Source organism: Canis aureus, chromosome 10, assembly GCF_053574225.1.
Source record: "Canis aureus isolate CA01 chromosome 10, VMU_Caureus_v.1.0, whole genome shotgun sequence".
Lineage (NCBI taxonomy): Eukaryota > Metazoa > Chordata > Mammalia > Carnivora > Canidae > Canis > Canis aureus.
Window position 1 is genome coordinate 57,474,638 of NC_135620.1, and position 18,237 is coordinate 57,492,874.

Below are 18,237 nucleotides of genomic sequence, written 5' to 3' on the forward strand. Positions count from 1 at the left end.
TTAGCTACTGGCTATGTTAAAAGTATTATAAATTATAAATTGGATTTGTTTTTTCTAATTGCTTTAAGCATCAAAGTCATGAGGCCCCTCTGACTTATCTCTTGGATTTTGATCCTGTGAACTTGCTCAGATGGATACAAAGGCATCCGGGGCTGGTGGTGTCTATATTTGAGTCCTGTTTGTTCAATCTAATAATTATATTCAGATGATGTTTCCAGACCTCTTCCCTACCAGAAAATGCCCCTGGGTCATCCTTCAAGGTTTCTATGACCCTTTTAAAGTCAGGAGTCCAGACCTGAGGCGAACATTCTCAGTGTGCTCTCACCAAGGGATAAATGAGTATAATTTTTTAACTTCCTTAATGTTGTTTATTGGGGTCATTTTTTTGTGGAGACAGCAGGGGGCACAAAATCATATCATTTATTCAACTTGAGCTTGGAGCAAACACAAGCCCCTGTGTGCACTTTTTACATATGTACTTACAAATCCATATCTTTCTATCTCACAACACTGTCCTTCATCCCTCAAGTGAAGAACACTGGAAATATGGCTGCTGACCTCATTTCTGTGGGAAGAGTCCTTGGAATGGGACAGGTGTAACTAAGCCCGGAAAGGTGACCTCATTGTCACTGTCTTAGCAAGCACCGAGTTGAAGACATTGCTACCACATTATATCCCAGGCCATTCATCACTTCCCAGGTGAAGCCAGCACCAATCTCCCTTGGGCAAAACAATGACAGCAGGAAGAAACACTCTCACAAATTGTCTGAGAAAAAGTAGTAGTTGCTCTTCAAGCCGGCCTCCGATTATTCAGGGCAGAAGAATTTCTTCCATTGTAGAGCTGACACTGAAGGCTGATTAATTACTCATTCTCTGAGGTCAGGTTTATCATGAGATGCTAAAAGTTTCTGAGAAAATAACTTTATATAGATAGTCCCAATTACTGACAGGTTGTGCTCCAGCATATTTTTGAAAGGCAGTTGTTGAAACTTGGAACATATTTTTCCACAGAAACTATGTTATAAATAGTGGTTAGGCTCCTAGGCTAGCCCACACAAGCTTGCTAACCCACAATGTGACTAAACCTTATGGGTCTGTCATTCCAGCAGAACCAAGCAGAGTCCTGCTTTCTGAGAGAGAGGAGCCTCATGGACAGAACACAGCAGAGGGTGAAGAACTCATCCTCTTCCACATCTCCAGCTGTCACCCTCAGAGTGGAAAAACTAGGAGAGTTTCTCTCTGGCATCCCCTGTGGGATTTGGGGATCCCAGAGTCTCACTTGGGAGCTACACTAGGGAGTATTTAATCTCTTTGTGTCTATACCCCAGTTTGTGGATCACCTGGGGACCTTGTTAAATGCAGATGCCAGAGCCCTACATTTTGATTCAGTATGCCTATGGGATATTTTTAAGAATCTGTATTTCTATAAACCTCCCAAGATCTCAAGACTATATAAATAGGTTACTACTGATTAAGTCCCTCCTACAATCCGATTACTGGATCTTCTCAATAGCAATTTCCAGATACTTGCTGAGCTCCATCTTAGAATCCTTCAGTGCGGAGAAGCTAACTCTCTCTTCAGGAAGAATTTCCACTTAAGAAGTGCTTGCTGTCTAGGAGACTAGTGTTCTGGATACAGCATCTCCAGCACCTCCCTATGACCTGTATTCTGCATGCAGTGTCTCCTTGTGGAGCTGCAGTAATCATGTCTGTTCCCTCTTATACACAACAGCCCCTCAAAGAGCTGAAGGCAGTGGCATGCTGCCCTGTGCCTGGCATGCTGTTTTCTACTTTTGAAGCAAAATAGTCTCAGGTCATACTTCCACTCTGATCGTGATGAAATGGCTTATATCAGACCAAAGTTCCCACGAAGAACATTCAGAGAAGCAGAAAAAAATATAAAAATAGCTATTCAAAGGCTTCATAAAGCAAGCAGGACATCTAGGACTTGAGGATCAAGATGCTAAAGAGAAGAGAATGCTTTGAGAAGAGTCCAGCATTCTTTGCTGTCTCCCTTGGGGCATTTGATGCTTTGTAAGTAGGAAAGCTAGTTGCAGGAAAACAAAACACTGAATCAGAGTTTTCAGCCATCCCAAAGGGAAGGGAAGATAAAAAAAAACTGCAGTTCAAGGCTATCAGGGTAGCAAGGCTTGTAACACCAAGGTCTTGGAGAAAAACGAAGCACAGAAAAGTAAGCCCAGTATTCAGACTGGCCTTTGCACTTGAAATAGTTCATGATAACCAAGCTGCATAAAGCAAGAGGCTGAGAAACCAAGAAAAAGCAGTGGCTTTAGAAATTAAGAAGTGTTTGGAGTATCACGGTATTAGGAAGAAAGAAGTTGAACCCCAAGGCCAGTAAACACCCCAGGATTTCAGCTAATAACAATGAAGAATAAATACTAGGAGTAAGGGCAAACCAAAAATAGGCCGGGTCTTATAAAAACCAAAACCATGCCTGGAATCATCTCAGTTCTTGATTGGATTAGGTGATCTTTTCTTAGTCTAACTGCCTTCTTGGAGAGAAAGAAATCTTCTCTGAAGAAAGATAATGCCATCTGTAGCCTCTACATTTTTTTTTCATCTCCAATTATATCAATAAAATTTAACAGGCATATCAGGAAATAGGACCAAATAATAAGAAGAGAAAAGGAGGGACAGAAGAAGGAAAGCAGGCAGGCAGGCAGGCAAAAAATGAGGAAGGGAATAAAGGAGGAAAGAATAAAGGAAAGAAGAAAATAGACAATAGAAACAGACCCACAGATGATTCAAATCTTGAAGTTATTAGACATGACTTTAAAAGAGGAACATTGGGCAACCCTAGTGGCTCAGGGGTTTAGCGCCGCCTTCAGCCCAGGGCGTGATCGTGGAGACCCGGGATCGAGTCCCATGTCAGGCTCCTTGCATGGAGCCTGCTTCTCCCTTTGTCTGTGTCTCTGCCTCTCTCTCTTTCCTTTCTGTGTTTCTCATGAATAAATAAGTAAAATCTATAAAAAAAATAAATAAAAGAAGAATATTTATGTGTTCAAAAAATAGATGAAAAGATACAGAATATTACCAGAGAACTAGAAGGTATGAAGGAAAAAAAGAAAACAGCAGAGTCTAAAAATGAAAAATAGGACAACTGAAATTAACTCAATAAGATGGATGGAGCAGGATATTAGACACAGCAGAAGGCAGGTTAATGAACTAGAAGGGTAGTAGTAGTAGTAAATAGCAATAAATATTCAGACTGAAACACAGAAAAAAAGGCTAGAAAATAAGAAGTAAACCTAAGAGATATATGGAATATGTTGAAAATGTCTAGCATACGTATAATTGTTGTCTTGGAATGTGAGGAAAGAGAGAATAAGCAGAAAAATATTTAAAGGGATATTATGGTAGAATCTCTCCAAACACATTTCAATTCACAGATTCATGAAGTTGCATGAACTCTGTGAATTACAATCAAGATAAACCCAAAGAAAACCTCACGGTCAGTATAGCCCAGTAAAACTGCTGAAGACCAGAGCATAGATAAAATCTTAAAAGCAGCTAGAGGAAAGAAGATACATTACCTCCAAAAGAGCAACAAAAAATCAAGCAGCTGACTTAATAGAAACAATGGAAGCTAGAATACAAATCATGGCTAGCTAGAATTCTACACCTCAAAGTTAAAGATGAAAAAAGAAAATTTCAGACAATTGGAAACTGAGAGAATTGGTCTCTAGCCAACCCCCAGTAAAATAAAGGCTCTTTGGGCAGAATGAAAGTGTCATAAACAGAAGAACAGAAATGCAGGAAGGAATGAAAAGAAATGGAAAGTGTAGATATGTGAGTAAATCTAAATGAAAAATGACAACAGGAATTGCCAGGAATATCCAGGGAAATCTTAATAAGAACAAAGTTGAAAGATTACACGACTAGGTATCAGGTCTTATAATAAAGTTTTAGTTATTGAGACAGTTATATTGGTTAGTGGATATGCAACTGGAAGAGAATGAAAAGTCTAGGAATAGATTTATACTATATACAATGATTAATTTATGACAAAATTGACACCATAGCATGGGGAGAGCATGGTGAGGATGATGGACTTTTTAATAATGGTCCCGAATCAACTGGTTATCCATATGGGCAGAAAATGAATCTAGATCTTAACTCATATCATACATAAAATCAACTTCCTGTGGATTCTATATCTAAATGTGAAAGGGAAAACAAAACTTCTAAAAGATAAGATAGAAAATATTTCCATGAGTGTGGGTGGGCGAAGATGTTTAAACAGAACACAGATATACTAATCATAAAGAAGACAAACTGGACTACATTAAAACTAGGAACTTCTGTTCTTCAAAGTATATCATTAAGAGAGTGAAAGTTTAAGTTCAAGAATGGAAGACTGGGAGAAGATATAAATAATACATATAACCATCCAAAGATTCATGTGCAAAATTTAAAAAGAACTTCTACAAATCAATGAGAAACAGGCAGAGAATCCAAGTAAAAAAATGGGCAAAAGACTTGAACAGGAAATTTGTAAAAGAGGGTATCAAAGTGGCCAGTAAAGATACGGAAAGGTACTCAACTTCATCAGTCATCAGAGAAATGTAAATTAAAACTCAAATGAGATACGACTATACACCCACTAGATTGGCTAAAATTAAAAAGCTGACAATACCAAATGTTGGTGACCATGTGAACCAACTGGAACTCTCAATCACTGCTGGTGGGTGTGTAAATTGGTACCACCACTTTAGAAGTCTGTTTGGCAGGGTCTACTCAAGCTGAACATATGCATACTCTGTGACTCAGAAATTCCACCCCTACGTATGCACCCAATAGTAATTTGCACATATATTCACCAAAATACATCAAATACCTAGAAATAGACCAAACACAGTATGTGCAAGAATTCCAGACAGAAAATTATAAAACATTTCTAAGAGAAATTCAAGATGACCTTGGTGAATGTAGGGATATACAAAATTCATGGACTGGAAGACTATTAGTAAGTCAATTTTTCCTAAAGCGACCTACAAATTCAGTAAAATCCCAATAACAAACCAGGGCAGATTTGTGTATATGTGTGTGTAAACTGACTCACTGCTCCTTTCTCCAGCTCTGAGGCTGCTGTGCTAAAGGAAAAGAAGCACATTTGTCAAGCACCTATTGTGTGTTTGGCACCCTATAAGATACTTTTCTCTGCTTTACTTTATCTAATCCTTATAAATCTTATAAACGAGATATTATTATCCCAGTATTGAAAAAAAAACAATTTCCAAAAGGTCAAATGCCTTGCCCAATGTCATTGTATCACTATCACTATGTCACCTGATTTAGCTGTATATAGCAGTAAATAATTATCAGTGACTTAGAGATAATTTATTTTTCTCTCATGTAAAAGATGTCCATGTGTAGGCAGGGCATGGCTGCTATGGCAGCTCCACAGTGTAATCAGGGACCCAGCTCCCATCTGTATGCAACACTACCCTAGAATGAGGTTTCCTTCTCATGGTCACTTCTTAATCCAAGATGGGATCTAGCCATCCCATCCATATTCCAGCCAACAGAAAGGAGAAGGGAAGAGAAGGCCAAGCTCTCTTCTTAAAGGAGTCTTCCAGAAGTCCCATATAACACTCCTACTTATATTCCTTGGCCAGACTTAGAATCCTGGCCTTATCTAACTACATGTCCCTTTCAGCTGCATGGCAACATACCTACTTAAAAACCAGAGTTGTGTTACTGAGGTAGACTGGGGGGCCAGGGATGTTGGTATGGATGACTAGTCATCTTTCAGAGTCTCCCAGTTGGGAAGTGGTGGCCAAAATTCAAATCTAGTGAGTGCCCTTATTACTTATGATCCTCCATGGGCTATCATACTCTTCCTCCGGATCCCATGTTCCTCTGCTACACTACTTGTCCCCCATTGAATTCCCAGGGCAGCAGTAGGGAACAAGAGCCTCGTGGGGAAGGTGGGGGGCAGAGGCATTGGCATTGTGAAGGATTACCTCTCCAGGGAGTATGCCTGCTTTTCCACGACCCCTTCCCTTCCTCTTCTCTAGAGCCCAGAGCTTCTCTAAAAGTTCTACATTTTTTGTCAGGGAGCTCACACGGCAGTGACAATGGGATGGATGCAATTTTTCCTAGGTCATTGGCTCTACATTGAGGACTCACTTGATTGGTGTTTCTTTCACTTCTGCCATCTTGAATCAATAGTCATGGGTGGTTGCAGAAGCCTCTAGTCAGAAAACATTACAAAACTCTTCTAAAAAATGAACCTGTGCATTTGATTGGGGGGTTGGGCCACCTCTGAGGTCCCCAGTGATTCCAGGGTTTTGTGAACATCTCTATCTGGTGCTTGGGTTCAGCTCTGTGTCTCAGTGGGAAAATGGGAAAAATGTCCAGAGAGGCTGAGCCATCACCAGAGGAACCTGGCTAGAGTGGTAAATGCTCACAATGGAAACAAACCTAAGAGGACTCTGAAAAGTGAAAGCTGACAATGGAAATCACCAATGTCAAAGAGTTCCTATGGGGGAGCAGAGTGGTAATGGGGAATCTCAGTGAGGAGAACGAGCCCGACAGTAGAGCCAAAGCCAGTGCCCAGAGACTGTCCTCATGAGGTTCCAGAAGACCAAACTCTGGATGTGCTCAGGGAAGCCTGAAGGTCTGCACTTATCCCATCACTGGAAATTCCAAGAGGAAGAGACAGATGAATGTCCTCTGGAGTCCCATTACCTTATTATTCCTCCTACCAGAACTCTCTTGGGCGCCCATGAAAGGGTTGGGCTGGCAGGACTGGCAACAGGTGTATGGAAGGGGGAACCTCAGAGAACGCAGTCCAAGAGGGGCCACTGTTTTGTCTGATTCTGCACCTTTCTCTGCCATGAGTCACCTTTATTCTGGGGATTCCAAGATTTAACATTATGACCATGTCACACAGCTCACTGTAAGAACCCAGTACTGTATTTACACAGAGCCAGAGAACGTAGATGCGAAAGGACCCCAGGAGTTAGCTGGTCCCAATCTCTCATTTTCATTTGGGAAACTGAGGCTGGGGTGGGGGTGGGGTGAGAAGGACTAGCTGTGGAGGTAGATTAATTGGTGGGAATACCAGGATTTGTGCCAGATCTCTTGATCACCAGACCCACACTCTTCTGTTATGTCACCTACTGGCAGTGACCCCACTGAGACAGAAAGGGCTGATTTGGGTGCATTCTGTTCTAAGCTTGTCACAAGTCTTGCGGGGAGACTTTGAGGGGGAAGGAGTTCTGGGTAGGGAATCAGCAGTCCTGGCTTCAGGTCCTGGAGCTGTCCCTGACCCTCTGGGTGACTGTATTAGTTTCCTAGGGCTGCCATAACAAACTTCCACAAATGCGGGTGGCTCGAAATAACAGAATTTTATTCTTTCCCGGTTCTGGAGGCCAGGAGTCTGCATTTAAAGTGTCGGGGGGCTGGTTCCCTCCGGGGGCTCTTAGGGAGAATCTATACCATGCTTCTCTCCTCGTTCCTGATGGCTGCCAGCAATCCCTAGCTTTCTTTTTCTTGTGGACGTATCACTCTAGTTTCTGTCTGTGCCATCATATGACCATCACCATGTGGCAAATCTCCCCCTGCCTTTCTCTCTTTTGTTAAAAGATTTTATTCATTTATTTGAGAGGGAGAGAGAAAGAGAACACAAGCAGGGGGTGGGGCAGAGGGAGAGGGAGAAGCAGACTCCCCGCTGAGCAAGGAGCCTGACACGGGGCTCATCCTAGGACCTTGAGTTCATGACCTGAGCAGAAAGCAGACGCCTAGCTGGCTGAGCCACCCAGGTGCCCCTCCCTCTAACTTTCTCTTAGAAGACCCTCGCCATTGGATTTAGGGTTTACCCGGGCAGTCCAGGATGATCTTATCTCAAGATCCCTAAATTAATTACATCTGCAAAGACGCTTTTTCCAAATCGGGTCACATTCACGGCTTCCAAGGGTTAGGACACTGGCATATCTTTTTAGGGGTTGCTATTTAACCAACTACAAAAATCTTGGGTGTGTCCCTTCCCATTTCTGCTGCTTAGCTTTCCTAAGGAAGGATGGCAAGAGCTCACTGACTGGATTCTACAAGTGTCTGCTTGTCTTCACGGACACTGATGGACCCCAAAATCTAGGCCTCAGCTCAGCAGCCCATGAAGGCTGACCACAGTCCCCAGGAGTCATGTATGGCACAAATTCAAATTCAAGAACCATTTCCCACGTCTCTTGACCTTCCTTTGACCATAGACTCTTGGAGATTAGTTGGGGAACTAGGCTGTGGTCAGACTACAAATAAGAATGTTTTATTCAACTGCAGGCCCCACGCCCCAGGAAAAGAGCATGCAACCATAGCACGTGAAGGGGCACCTGGCTGGCATGGTGGTTGAGTGTCTGCCTTTGGCTCAGGTCGTGGTCCTGGGACCCCGGGATCTAGTCCTGCATTGGACTCCCCACAGGGAGCCTACTTCTCCCTCTGCCTGTGTGTGTGTGTGTGTGTGTGTGTGTGTCTCTCTCTCTGTGTCTCTCATGAGTAAATAAATAAAACCTTTAAAACAAAAACAAAACAAAACAAAACAAAACAAAAACCGGAGCATGTGCAGAGGACAGGCTGAGCATGGAAGGAGCTTGATAAACACAACCTGTTCAGGGCCAAGACCCGCGGGAGGCAAGCAAGGTGTGTAACTGAACAGGGGGCCAAATACCTCAGGCATCCAAATCAATGATATTTAAAAAAAATCAAAACGAATGCAAAAAACAAAAACAAAAACATGATGAATAATTTTAAATAAAGACAAGATCCAGTCTTGCAATTGTGGGATTAAAATCCCTTGGTTCACCCTAATCCCAGTCCTGTGAATCTTTTTTTTTTTTTTTTTTAAGATTTTATTTATTTATTAGAGACACAGAGAGGCAGAGATACAGGCAGAGGGAGAAGCAGGCTCCCTAAGGGAAGCCCAATGTGAGACTGGATCCCAGGACCCCAGGATCATGACCTGAGCCAAAGGCAGATGCTCAACCGCTGAGCCACCCAGGCGTCCCCCATTGTGGATTTTTTTTGCATGTTAATTTTGATTTTTTAAAAATATTGCATTATAATACTTTTCTCCTTAATGACTGAGGTTTTTAACAACACTTTAAATTTTGCCCTCATGCTCTGCACTGGCCGTGTGACTTACAACAGGAGGGGACAGGGCTGTTTAGTTTGGACATGACTTGTGTGGGCCCTGAGGAGAAGTAGTAAGTCCTCTACTACTAGAAGGATCGGAGAATCTGATAGGAGGTTGGTCTAGATAATCTGTAGGAGAACCCTAAAGCCTCTGATTTCAAGAGGCAGATGCCCCAGATTTTCCCGCATAACTTCAAGCATCTTGTAACCTCAGGATGATGTAGGAAATTCAGTCTCTTGCTTCAAACATCTCAGAGGCAAGGACTGGGTGTCGTGGAATTTTGGAAGCTGTCCCATGCCAGGAGCCTGGCTCTGCTCTAATGGTACTATTATATCCTGAGAGGCCCATGAGTGGGTCACCCACACTATGGGTGAACAGCCCCAGGAATAGCCACAAAGTATTATATTCCCAGGCACAGAGCTATGGGAGTGAGGTCAGCCTCCTCACCAATCCCAAATAAAAACCATTAAAATGAAAAAAATAAAATAAAATGAAAATCAGTGACCTGGGAGATGTTGTTATAAAGTCAGAGCACCTCCTCCAAAAGACACTGCAAAAAAATGATCTTCCCAAAACGCAGTCCTGTGTCTTGCTCACATCCATGCATGGCTCATCCACCCTGTAGCATCTACACTCCTTAGAACAACATTCAAGACTCTTTGCATGGCATCTTGCAACTCTTACGCCCCAAAGCCTCACAGATCTTTTTTTTTTTTTTTTAAGATTTTATTTATTTACTCATGAGAGACACAGAGAGGCAGAGACACAGGCAGAGGGAGAAGCAGGCTCCCTGTGGGGATCCTGATGTGGGACTTGATCCCAGGATCCCAGGATCCCGACCTGAGTCAAAGGCAGATGCTCAACCGCTGAGCCACCCAGGTGCCCCCAGCTTCACAGATCTTGAGTGTAATCATTTCTGTCTTTGGTCCCCTGAAGTCCTCAGTTCAGTTACTATGCTGCCTGCTTGCATGAAATTATTTTTTTTAGTTTTTGCATTTTCCTAAGGTTTTATATTATTTTGAGATTAAATCTAGAGTGTCCCTGGACTCGAGTCTCTGCTAACAAACTACAAACTTTTACGCCTTTAAAAATAACACTTACTGAAATGAAATGAGTTGTTTCTGCCCATTATTCCACATCTCACAAAACTTTTTATATGCTCATCGATTTTTGTATGAAAATAATTTCTTCCAACATTTTCTAGCCAGAGTGTTTTTCCAGCATTCCCCAGGTGCCAGCATGATCTAAAGAGTTGTTTACAAAATGTGTCCTCATGATTTGCCATTTTTTGGAGAAATCAATAAATCATTCTTATAGAGCTGGCTCTGATTGAGATTGAATAATGGATAAAAAATTATATATATAAATATATATAAAATATATATATATAGCTTTGCCATGAAGTTTAATTCCTTTAATGGAACCGGAGTTGGGTGGAGAAATGAACAGTCTGAGCTCAGAGAAGACGAAGGAGAATTGTGTGCACTGCTGGCCTTGATTCTCGCTGGTGGTTAGAACTAAGAGACAGATATAATCATCTTCATTCACCAGGGCCGCCATCCCCGGATTCCTGATAACACTTAACACTGATAGGTAACAGTGGACTTCTGAGGTGTTTTTATATATGTCACAGTGCCTGGTTCTCTCGCAGCAGTCTGAGATAAGCAGGGAGGGGTTAGTAAGGCCCATGACAACATGCGGAGCTCCCTGTCCAAAGTGCTGCTCCCGGTAAGGACAGCACTGAGAGGCCAGGCATCACACCAGCCACACTGCACAATCTGCCACCAGAGGAGGGTATTTTTACTGCTACTATGCAGATGAGGAAACTGGCTCAGACAACTCAAGCTCAAGGTCACACAGCTGGTACGTAGCAAAACTGGGGTTCAAGCCAGTCTGGCTGGTCTCCTGCACATGTTTCCCAAAGTCTATGCGAGTCCTCTCCTCTAGGCTGACAGGAGCATCATTGAGCCTGAGAAATGACATTCCACATCAGAGGTCCATGGAGTGAAAGCCTGACAGAGTCTGAAAGGCAGGCTGTACTTGATGCTGTAAAAATCATGACTCCATCGCTTACATGTACACTGTGTTTTGTGCTTACGAAGCACCCTTACCTCATTTGATTCTCAAGTTCTTTAGGGGGCATGCAGTGGAGGTCTGGCTATCCCCATTTAGCAAGCTCAGAGAGGCCAAGTGATTTGCTCAAAGTCACAGAGCAAAGGCAAGAACAAGATCTGGGTGCTTTGTACCAACATCATCAGACAAGATGATCAAAAGAGACAGGCCTGGGGGCTGAAGTGGGCAGACCATGGCACTGACCTTTCCTGAGATGGTCTTGATCTGCTTGGAGCTCAGGGGCTCGAAGTCCACGCCAATGTAGCCCTCCATGGCAGCAAGCAGATTCTTCCGGAGACAACGGGATGAGTTGGCTTCTGTGTGCACCTGCTCCCACCAGGAAGGCTCATACCAGCCCGGGATGATCCATTGGTATTTGCTACCATACATGTTCTCCTCATAGGCCTGTAACAGATGGGTTGACCATGAAGGTACCAAGAGTTAAACATTTGTTCAAGGCTTTGTGCCCTGTGAGACAGGTGGAGGGGGCTCAGACATCCTCTTACCAGAGGGTTTATTAATTTTTCTATTATTTGCTCTGTTATCTCTTTTCATCATCTCTCAAAAGAACCAAGGTGGTTTACTGGAAACATATAGAATAAAATAATAAACACTGAAATAAAAATTTATACATGAGGGCTTGACCAAAGCCAAATAAGGACACTATAAGAAAACTATAGACTGGTATCTCTGATGAACATAGTTGCAAAAGTTCTCAACAAAATATTGGCCAAATGAATTCAAGAACACACTGAAAAGATTATATGCTGCGACCAAGTGGCCTTTATCCCTGGGATGCAAGGATGGTTCAACACACACAAATGAATAAAAGTAATATATCACATTAGTGGAATTAAAGATAGAAGTCACATGATCATTGCAACAGATGCTCCCTGTGTACTGTGATGAGCTGTGCACGTCTTATAACATGAATGTTAAATGACCCCTCAGTTCATTTCTGGAAGGTCATGAACACATGGGGAAACAATTCATGTCATAGCCCTTTGCACTCCTTGGCCTACAACAGACACAGCACAGAGGCCAGGAGGATGTGGCAGGGGAGCCTGCAGGATTGCTTTGGACTCTAGGAAGGTTCTGGTTTCCCTCCACTTAGGCTCTGGTATGCTAAGCCAGGCTCTGCCCCACAGCAGGGTAGGCCAGAGACTCTAAGTGCATCTGTATATTAGAGAAAAGTTACTGTCAAGTCTGAGAGTTGGGGGAGAGCTCCTCCCATTCCAACATCTGGGAGGTGACTCTTCTAGAATTCTCTTAACACCTAAGAAAGCCCATCCCACAGTGTGGAGCATCTCATTGGGATAAATGTGAGTTAAAATGTTTGTTCCTTAATGTAACCTCAGATCCCATCTCCACGGCCTCTGCTCATTAGTTCAGTGAAGCCTCTGGAGATTAAACTGAAATTATTTAACGAAAGAGCCCTTCAACTGCCTTGAGGCAGCGATCACACTGCCTTTTCTCTAGACTCCTCTGATGATATGAGGCGTTCACCTCCCCAATTATAGATAATATATTTTTCATAATGCAGCCTCAGATCATAGTCATTTTTCCAGCAGCTACATTATAATCTTGTCCCCAACACAATTGTTGTAGAAAACACAGACAGCCCTCATATTCTCATTGCATGATAACATCCCAGTTCAACAAAGGCAGGCAATCTCCTGGTCTTCCCTCTAAAGAATGGGGTTTAGTCCCAGGAAACTTTCTTCTAAAGAATAGATAATCCAAGATCTGTCTGGGGGCTAGACTTTTGAACAAAAGGCTCATCCCAGGGATTCCAGATCACTGTGTCAACAGCAGAGCTTGTGAGACTTTACCACTCACATCCTTTATTGAAAGGTAGGAACTCAGATGGCTTGAGCCCCTATATGTGCTTGGCCAATTCTACACATTCTCTTATTTCATTTTCACAACAATCCTATGAGGTATGTGTTATTATTTCTATTTTATAATTGGAGAAATTGGGGCTCAGGGATCAAAGGATTTGCCTATATATATATATATATATATATATATATATATATATACCGCTAAGTCAAGGGGACAAGATTCAAAGTCCATTTTTGGAAGTTCCCCTCTTTCCCTAGCAAAATAAGTACAATGATACTTTCTGGAAGCTTTTTCAATCTTAAAAGGTTGAGGCAAGAAGACAGCCTCACTTATTAGGAAAGTATGTTAAGGAACGTATATTAGGTGAGGGAGCTGGAACATTCCATCCAGGAACGTATGTTAAGTAGGAGTCAATAGATACAGAGTGAGGATAAGAGGCCTTCTAATCTGCAGAGGCAGATCTGCATTACTCTCCCAGGACAAAGATCTTGTAATAATGTAGAGGCAGCCCGGAGCAGGAAGTCAGGAGCCTCCCAGGGATCTGCTTGACAGCTCTCTGACCTGCCCTTGTCTCATTAGGAGCTGTTCTTGTGAGTGAATTTTCCAGAAAAGTGAAGCTTTGTCCATTTGAGTGACAACAGATTTTGTTTAGAATGTTATTCAGTTTTGTGGAAGATAAACATTTTCCTACTGACCACATAAAAAAAGATTACAGTCAAGCAGCACCAGATTCTCTGCACCTGCCAGCTGGGTGACTCTGGCACACAACCCCTCGGGTCTCACTTTTCCCATCTATAGCCTGTGGAAAGCAAAGCCTAGCTCACTGGGTTGGCGTAAGCATTAAATGGGATAACCCGTGCACCATGCCTGGCCATCACTACATTCGGGAACATTTTAGCAAGCTCCTTCTCGTTCCCTTCTCCTCTCCGTAATGCACGACTTTATCCTGAACGCCAGTCACTGTTATGGCCTGTGCACAGTAACGCTGTTGGGTCTCAGGTGTCACTTTTCACTGCCATTGAGTCCCTGTCCTCTCTGATTTTGCTTCTTTTAAACTGCTATGGCTTGGAAAGCAGGCACCTGGGTTGTTAAGCGTATGTGTAGAGCAAAAGTCAATAGGCTTCGAGTGAGTGTCTAAGAGGCTCCCAGGCAAAGTAAGTAGACTGGTTTAAATATACCCTCCAGCATCTAAAGGAACTGAGGGGAAGGCTCTGGTCTTCTGTTCTGCAATTTCCATGTTCAGAGGGGCTGAGGTTGTTATGCACATAAGCTGGGAGAAGCTGCTGGAATGCTCATCTGTCTCCTTCGCCAGAGGGGGAGTGTTTGTAGGGTGGGGTCCCCTCTTCCCTGGGTCCTCACTGCTTAGCACAGTGTCTGGTGTGCACAGCGCACCTGAGAAAAATGGGCGTGGGGCGACTGAACGTATTTCCAGTTTCCTCGGTCACCTTAGTTTTTTCCCTCTCTCTGCCTCTGGTAGGAATGTGATCTCAGGACCTGTGGCCACCAGTGGGCCCTGCCATGTGGTGACGGGCAGTCCTCAGCTCACCTTCTTCAGCCTCAGGGATCACTTTGGTTCTTATTAGCTGCAGACAGGTAACCATGACGTAAATTATTTTTAAACATCCAGTTTCTGCTTTTCATGATGTTTCCTTTCACCTCCTCCCCTCCACACGCAAGAGGGACATTTCCCTTTTCCTAATCCAGTCACATCAATGACAGTAATGAACCCTCACATCAGGAAGGCAGTTCACAGTTGGGATGACGGTCTCCTTCTGCGACCTTAATTTCAGCCTCTTGCCAACCCCGTGAGGCCGATGGGGCGAGGACTGCTGACTCCACTTTAGAGGTGAGGGAGCTGGAGACCAGAGCTGTCAAGTGACCTGCCTGAGGTCACACAGCTGGTAGAGCTAAAACCAGAACCCAGGCCAGAGTGCTTGAGAATTTAGAATAGACCCCCCCCCCGGGGGGGGGGGGCTGGAAGAGAAGACAAAAGCGAGGAGACATGCTCATTCTGTGCTGAAGCCCAAATGAACATTTTGCCACAGGGCTATAAATAGGCCTTGCATTTGCTGGAGTCTGCGCTTCCATTGGGTGGCGGTTCCAATCTCAAGAACACAGCAACATGCTGCAAAGTTTGCACTGCGGCATTTGGATGGCAATGATGCGGTTGTTTCCATCTGATCTGCACTCTGACCCTGACACAGCCAGGAAGGCTCTTTCCTGGGGCCTCTCCTCTGAGCGGCTCCTCCCTCTGTCACACGCCAGCCTTGATCCAGTAGGAAGACACTGAGCAGACTCTCCTCAGGATCTTCCAGACTTGCCAGAAGAATTCCTTCCCTACCAGGTAAGAACTTAAGCCCTGGAGGGCTTGCATCTGAGGGTCTGACACTTGGGATAAACACCCAACAAAAAATTTGCAAGGAATTCCTCAATACACAAATCCACCCGCAGACTCAAAGAGGGAGCCTATTGTAAAATGCCCACGGTCCAACAAGAGGAAAGCAGGATGAGGAGGAGGATGGTGTCCCAGGCCATGTGGAAGGCAGGCAGCCCAGGGCTTTGGGTCAAGAGGAAGATAGCCACACCGTCTGTTCTGAAGCAGAAACCATGGCTGGAAATGCCACTCAGAATATAATCCCAGTGCATGGCCCAGAGGGAAATCACAGCCACTCCTCCACTTGGGTTTGGCTCAGAGCGGAGGACGAGGTCTGACTACATTTCTTGTAAAAGGGAGATGGCCAGTGACCAGTGTGGTGTCTTCAAGGATCATTTTTCTGAATCTATTCTCCTGGAGTTATTACACATCATCCTCCAGCTGTCTGTAAGGCCTTGGGGATATGGTGAAGGCTGGGGAAGGGGGAGGGGGGACGGTTTCTTCCCCCCAAAGAGATGACATTCTCCAATATGGAGCATCATTCTCCTTTTTAAACTGGGCCATTTTTAGACCTCAGGTTGTATTGTATGAGTAAAGGTTTATGAGTAAAACTATGAGCTAGGTTCTGAAGTTAAATGTATTAAATCCATTTGCTCCATTTTTTCAATTTTTCTCACATTCGTTCTTAGATTTTCATATGGAAAGACTCCTCGTTACCCCTAACTGGAGCAGACGATGCTTCACACCATCCTGTAAAGACCACCAGATGGAAACTCGCTAGCCCAGCCGCGGTCCGTGCCATTCGCACACACCTGAGCCTTGACATAAACAAACGAAGGTCGCTGACGTTTACCGAGGTTTACCGAGGGCTCACTACCCATCAGGCGCCACTCGGTGCTTCTGCTCACTGCATCTCCGCGACAGTCCCACGAGACAGGTGCTGCTATCATCCCCACTGTACAGATGAGAAAACGGAGGCTCCAAGAAGTGTCAATAACAAGCCCACATTCAGCAACTGTGCAACAGACTGGCTCCTGAGCTCCCGACTCCGTCCAGGGTCTCCAGAAATGTCAGCCTCGTGGCTTTTCCCTCCTCCCCAGTAAATGGAGAGATGATCAGAGTTCTCACTGTGTTCTTGAGCTTTCAGGATAAAACAGCCCCATGTGACTGTGGCTTCCAGGCATCGTTCTGTCCTCACTCCTGGTGCGCTTTCAATTCCTGCATCTCTCCTGCCATGGGCACCAGGAGCTGAGCAGGACACCCCAGGCAGTGTCTCTCTAGCAGACAGCAGAGGGACCATCGTCCCTGGGTGTGGTCGCGCAGCCTGAGGTCCCCATGGCTCCTGACAGTTATGCTTGCATTGGTGACTCACGGCAACCACAAGACCCCCAAATCTCTTCTGTTCTAAATGCACAGAACTCCTCAGCTAGGCCTCTAACCACTTTGGACACAGGCAACATGATTTGTGCTCATGCAGCCTTCTGTTTGGACTATTTGACTTAATCTTAGATTGAATCGCACATTCCAGCCCGTTAGGGTTCCTTGCACCTTGGATCTGTTCCCAACTTGGATCTGTTGGCCTGGACGTCTGGCCTCTCCCACTCTCTGCCCTGCACACAGCAGGCCTCCATCAAGCATGGCTGAGTGGACGGGTGGAGGATTCGCCGATGGGGCTTACACAGGGAGCTGGAGGGGAGGTTTGGTCACCTGAGGTCCCTAGTGCCTTCCACGACCACACTGTTCTGAGCCCGTGTGGTTTAGCTCCCTGAAAAGAGGAAAGAGTAGTGACAAGAACACTTCTGCTTCTGACAACTCGGACTCAGACTGGGCAGTGAGAAGGAGTCTGAGAAAAAGCTTCGTGAAACTCCCCAAAGACACGGCGACACGACCAAAGTTTTACTTACACAACAGAACACTTTTGCTGCCATATTCTGGTCAAACTGGCCGAGGATGATCCTCACGTCATTGCCCTGTGGACAGAAGGACACGTACGTGAAGGAGAGTGGACGACAGGCATACTAGAGGGCTTGCAGCCGTGGGCAGAGAACATTCGCGCACCCCCAGCTCCCCGGCCAAGAGCTCTGGCCTCTGTGGGGCCAGCTTGCCCTCAGCTCCTGCCGCCCTCCCTGGTCTCAGGGGCTCGCCCTGGGACAAATCTGCACTGGCTGGAGGCTTTATAAAGCTGGCAGCTCTGAGCGGTTCCAGCAGGATCCATGATCTCCTTCAACAAGGGGCAGGCCAGCCCTACAGGGCACTGAGGCAGCGTCTGATCTTCTTCCCCACCTGACACCCAGGAAAACTGAGGCCAGAGGACAGAAAGGAGCAACCAAGGTCCCCAGGGGAGTTGGTGGTGGCAGAAATCAGACTGCAGCGGCCCCACCCTCCCCTAGTATTCTAGACTGTTCTATACCCTCCTGGAACCCACAGAGCTTCCCAATTAAGAAGTTTCAGAGTCTCTTTGAGTTCTGAGCTTTGTTCAAATCTCACCTCCACCCACAAGCCTCAGGGCGCCTCAGGCCGCTCCTTTATCCGTCTTGGCCTCAATTTCCTCATTGGTAGAATGGGGGAAATGGCAGTGCCTAGCTTCTGGGGTTTTGGGGAGGACCAAATGAGACAATCCACATCAACTGCTTCACACAGTTCCTGGCACATAGTCAATGCCCAAAAAGTACTGGCTAGTATTAGGGTTTTATAGCCTCATCCCAACCCATCTTTAACTCCAAGAAAAACTTACATTTGAAAACTCTATAAA

At 44.8% G+C, this 18,237-nt stretch overlaps 1 protein-coding gene across 1 annotated transcript in view; it reads right to left on the reverse strand.

The window, feature by feature from the left end:
* GABBR2 (gamma-aminobutyric acid type B receptor subunit 2) overlaps positions 1-18,237 on the reverse strand; it is a 355,033-nt gene that overhangs the window by 148,013 nt on the left and 188,783 nt on the right. Inside the window, exons 5-6 of the mRNA XM_077912663.1 lie at positions 17,390-17,455; positions 11,471-11,671 (exon numbers count right to left, since the gene is read on the reverse strand). Of these exons, the coding sequence (XP_077768789.1) occupies positions 11,471-11,671; positions 17,390-17,455 (267 nt within the window). The remainder of the gene's footprint in view (positions 1-11,470; positions 11,672-17,389; positions 17,456-18,237) is intronic.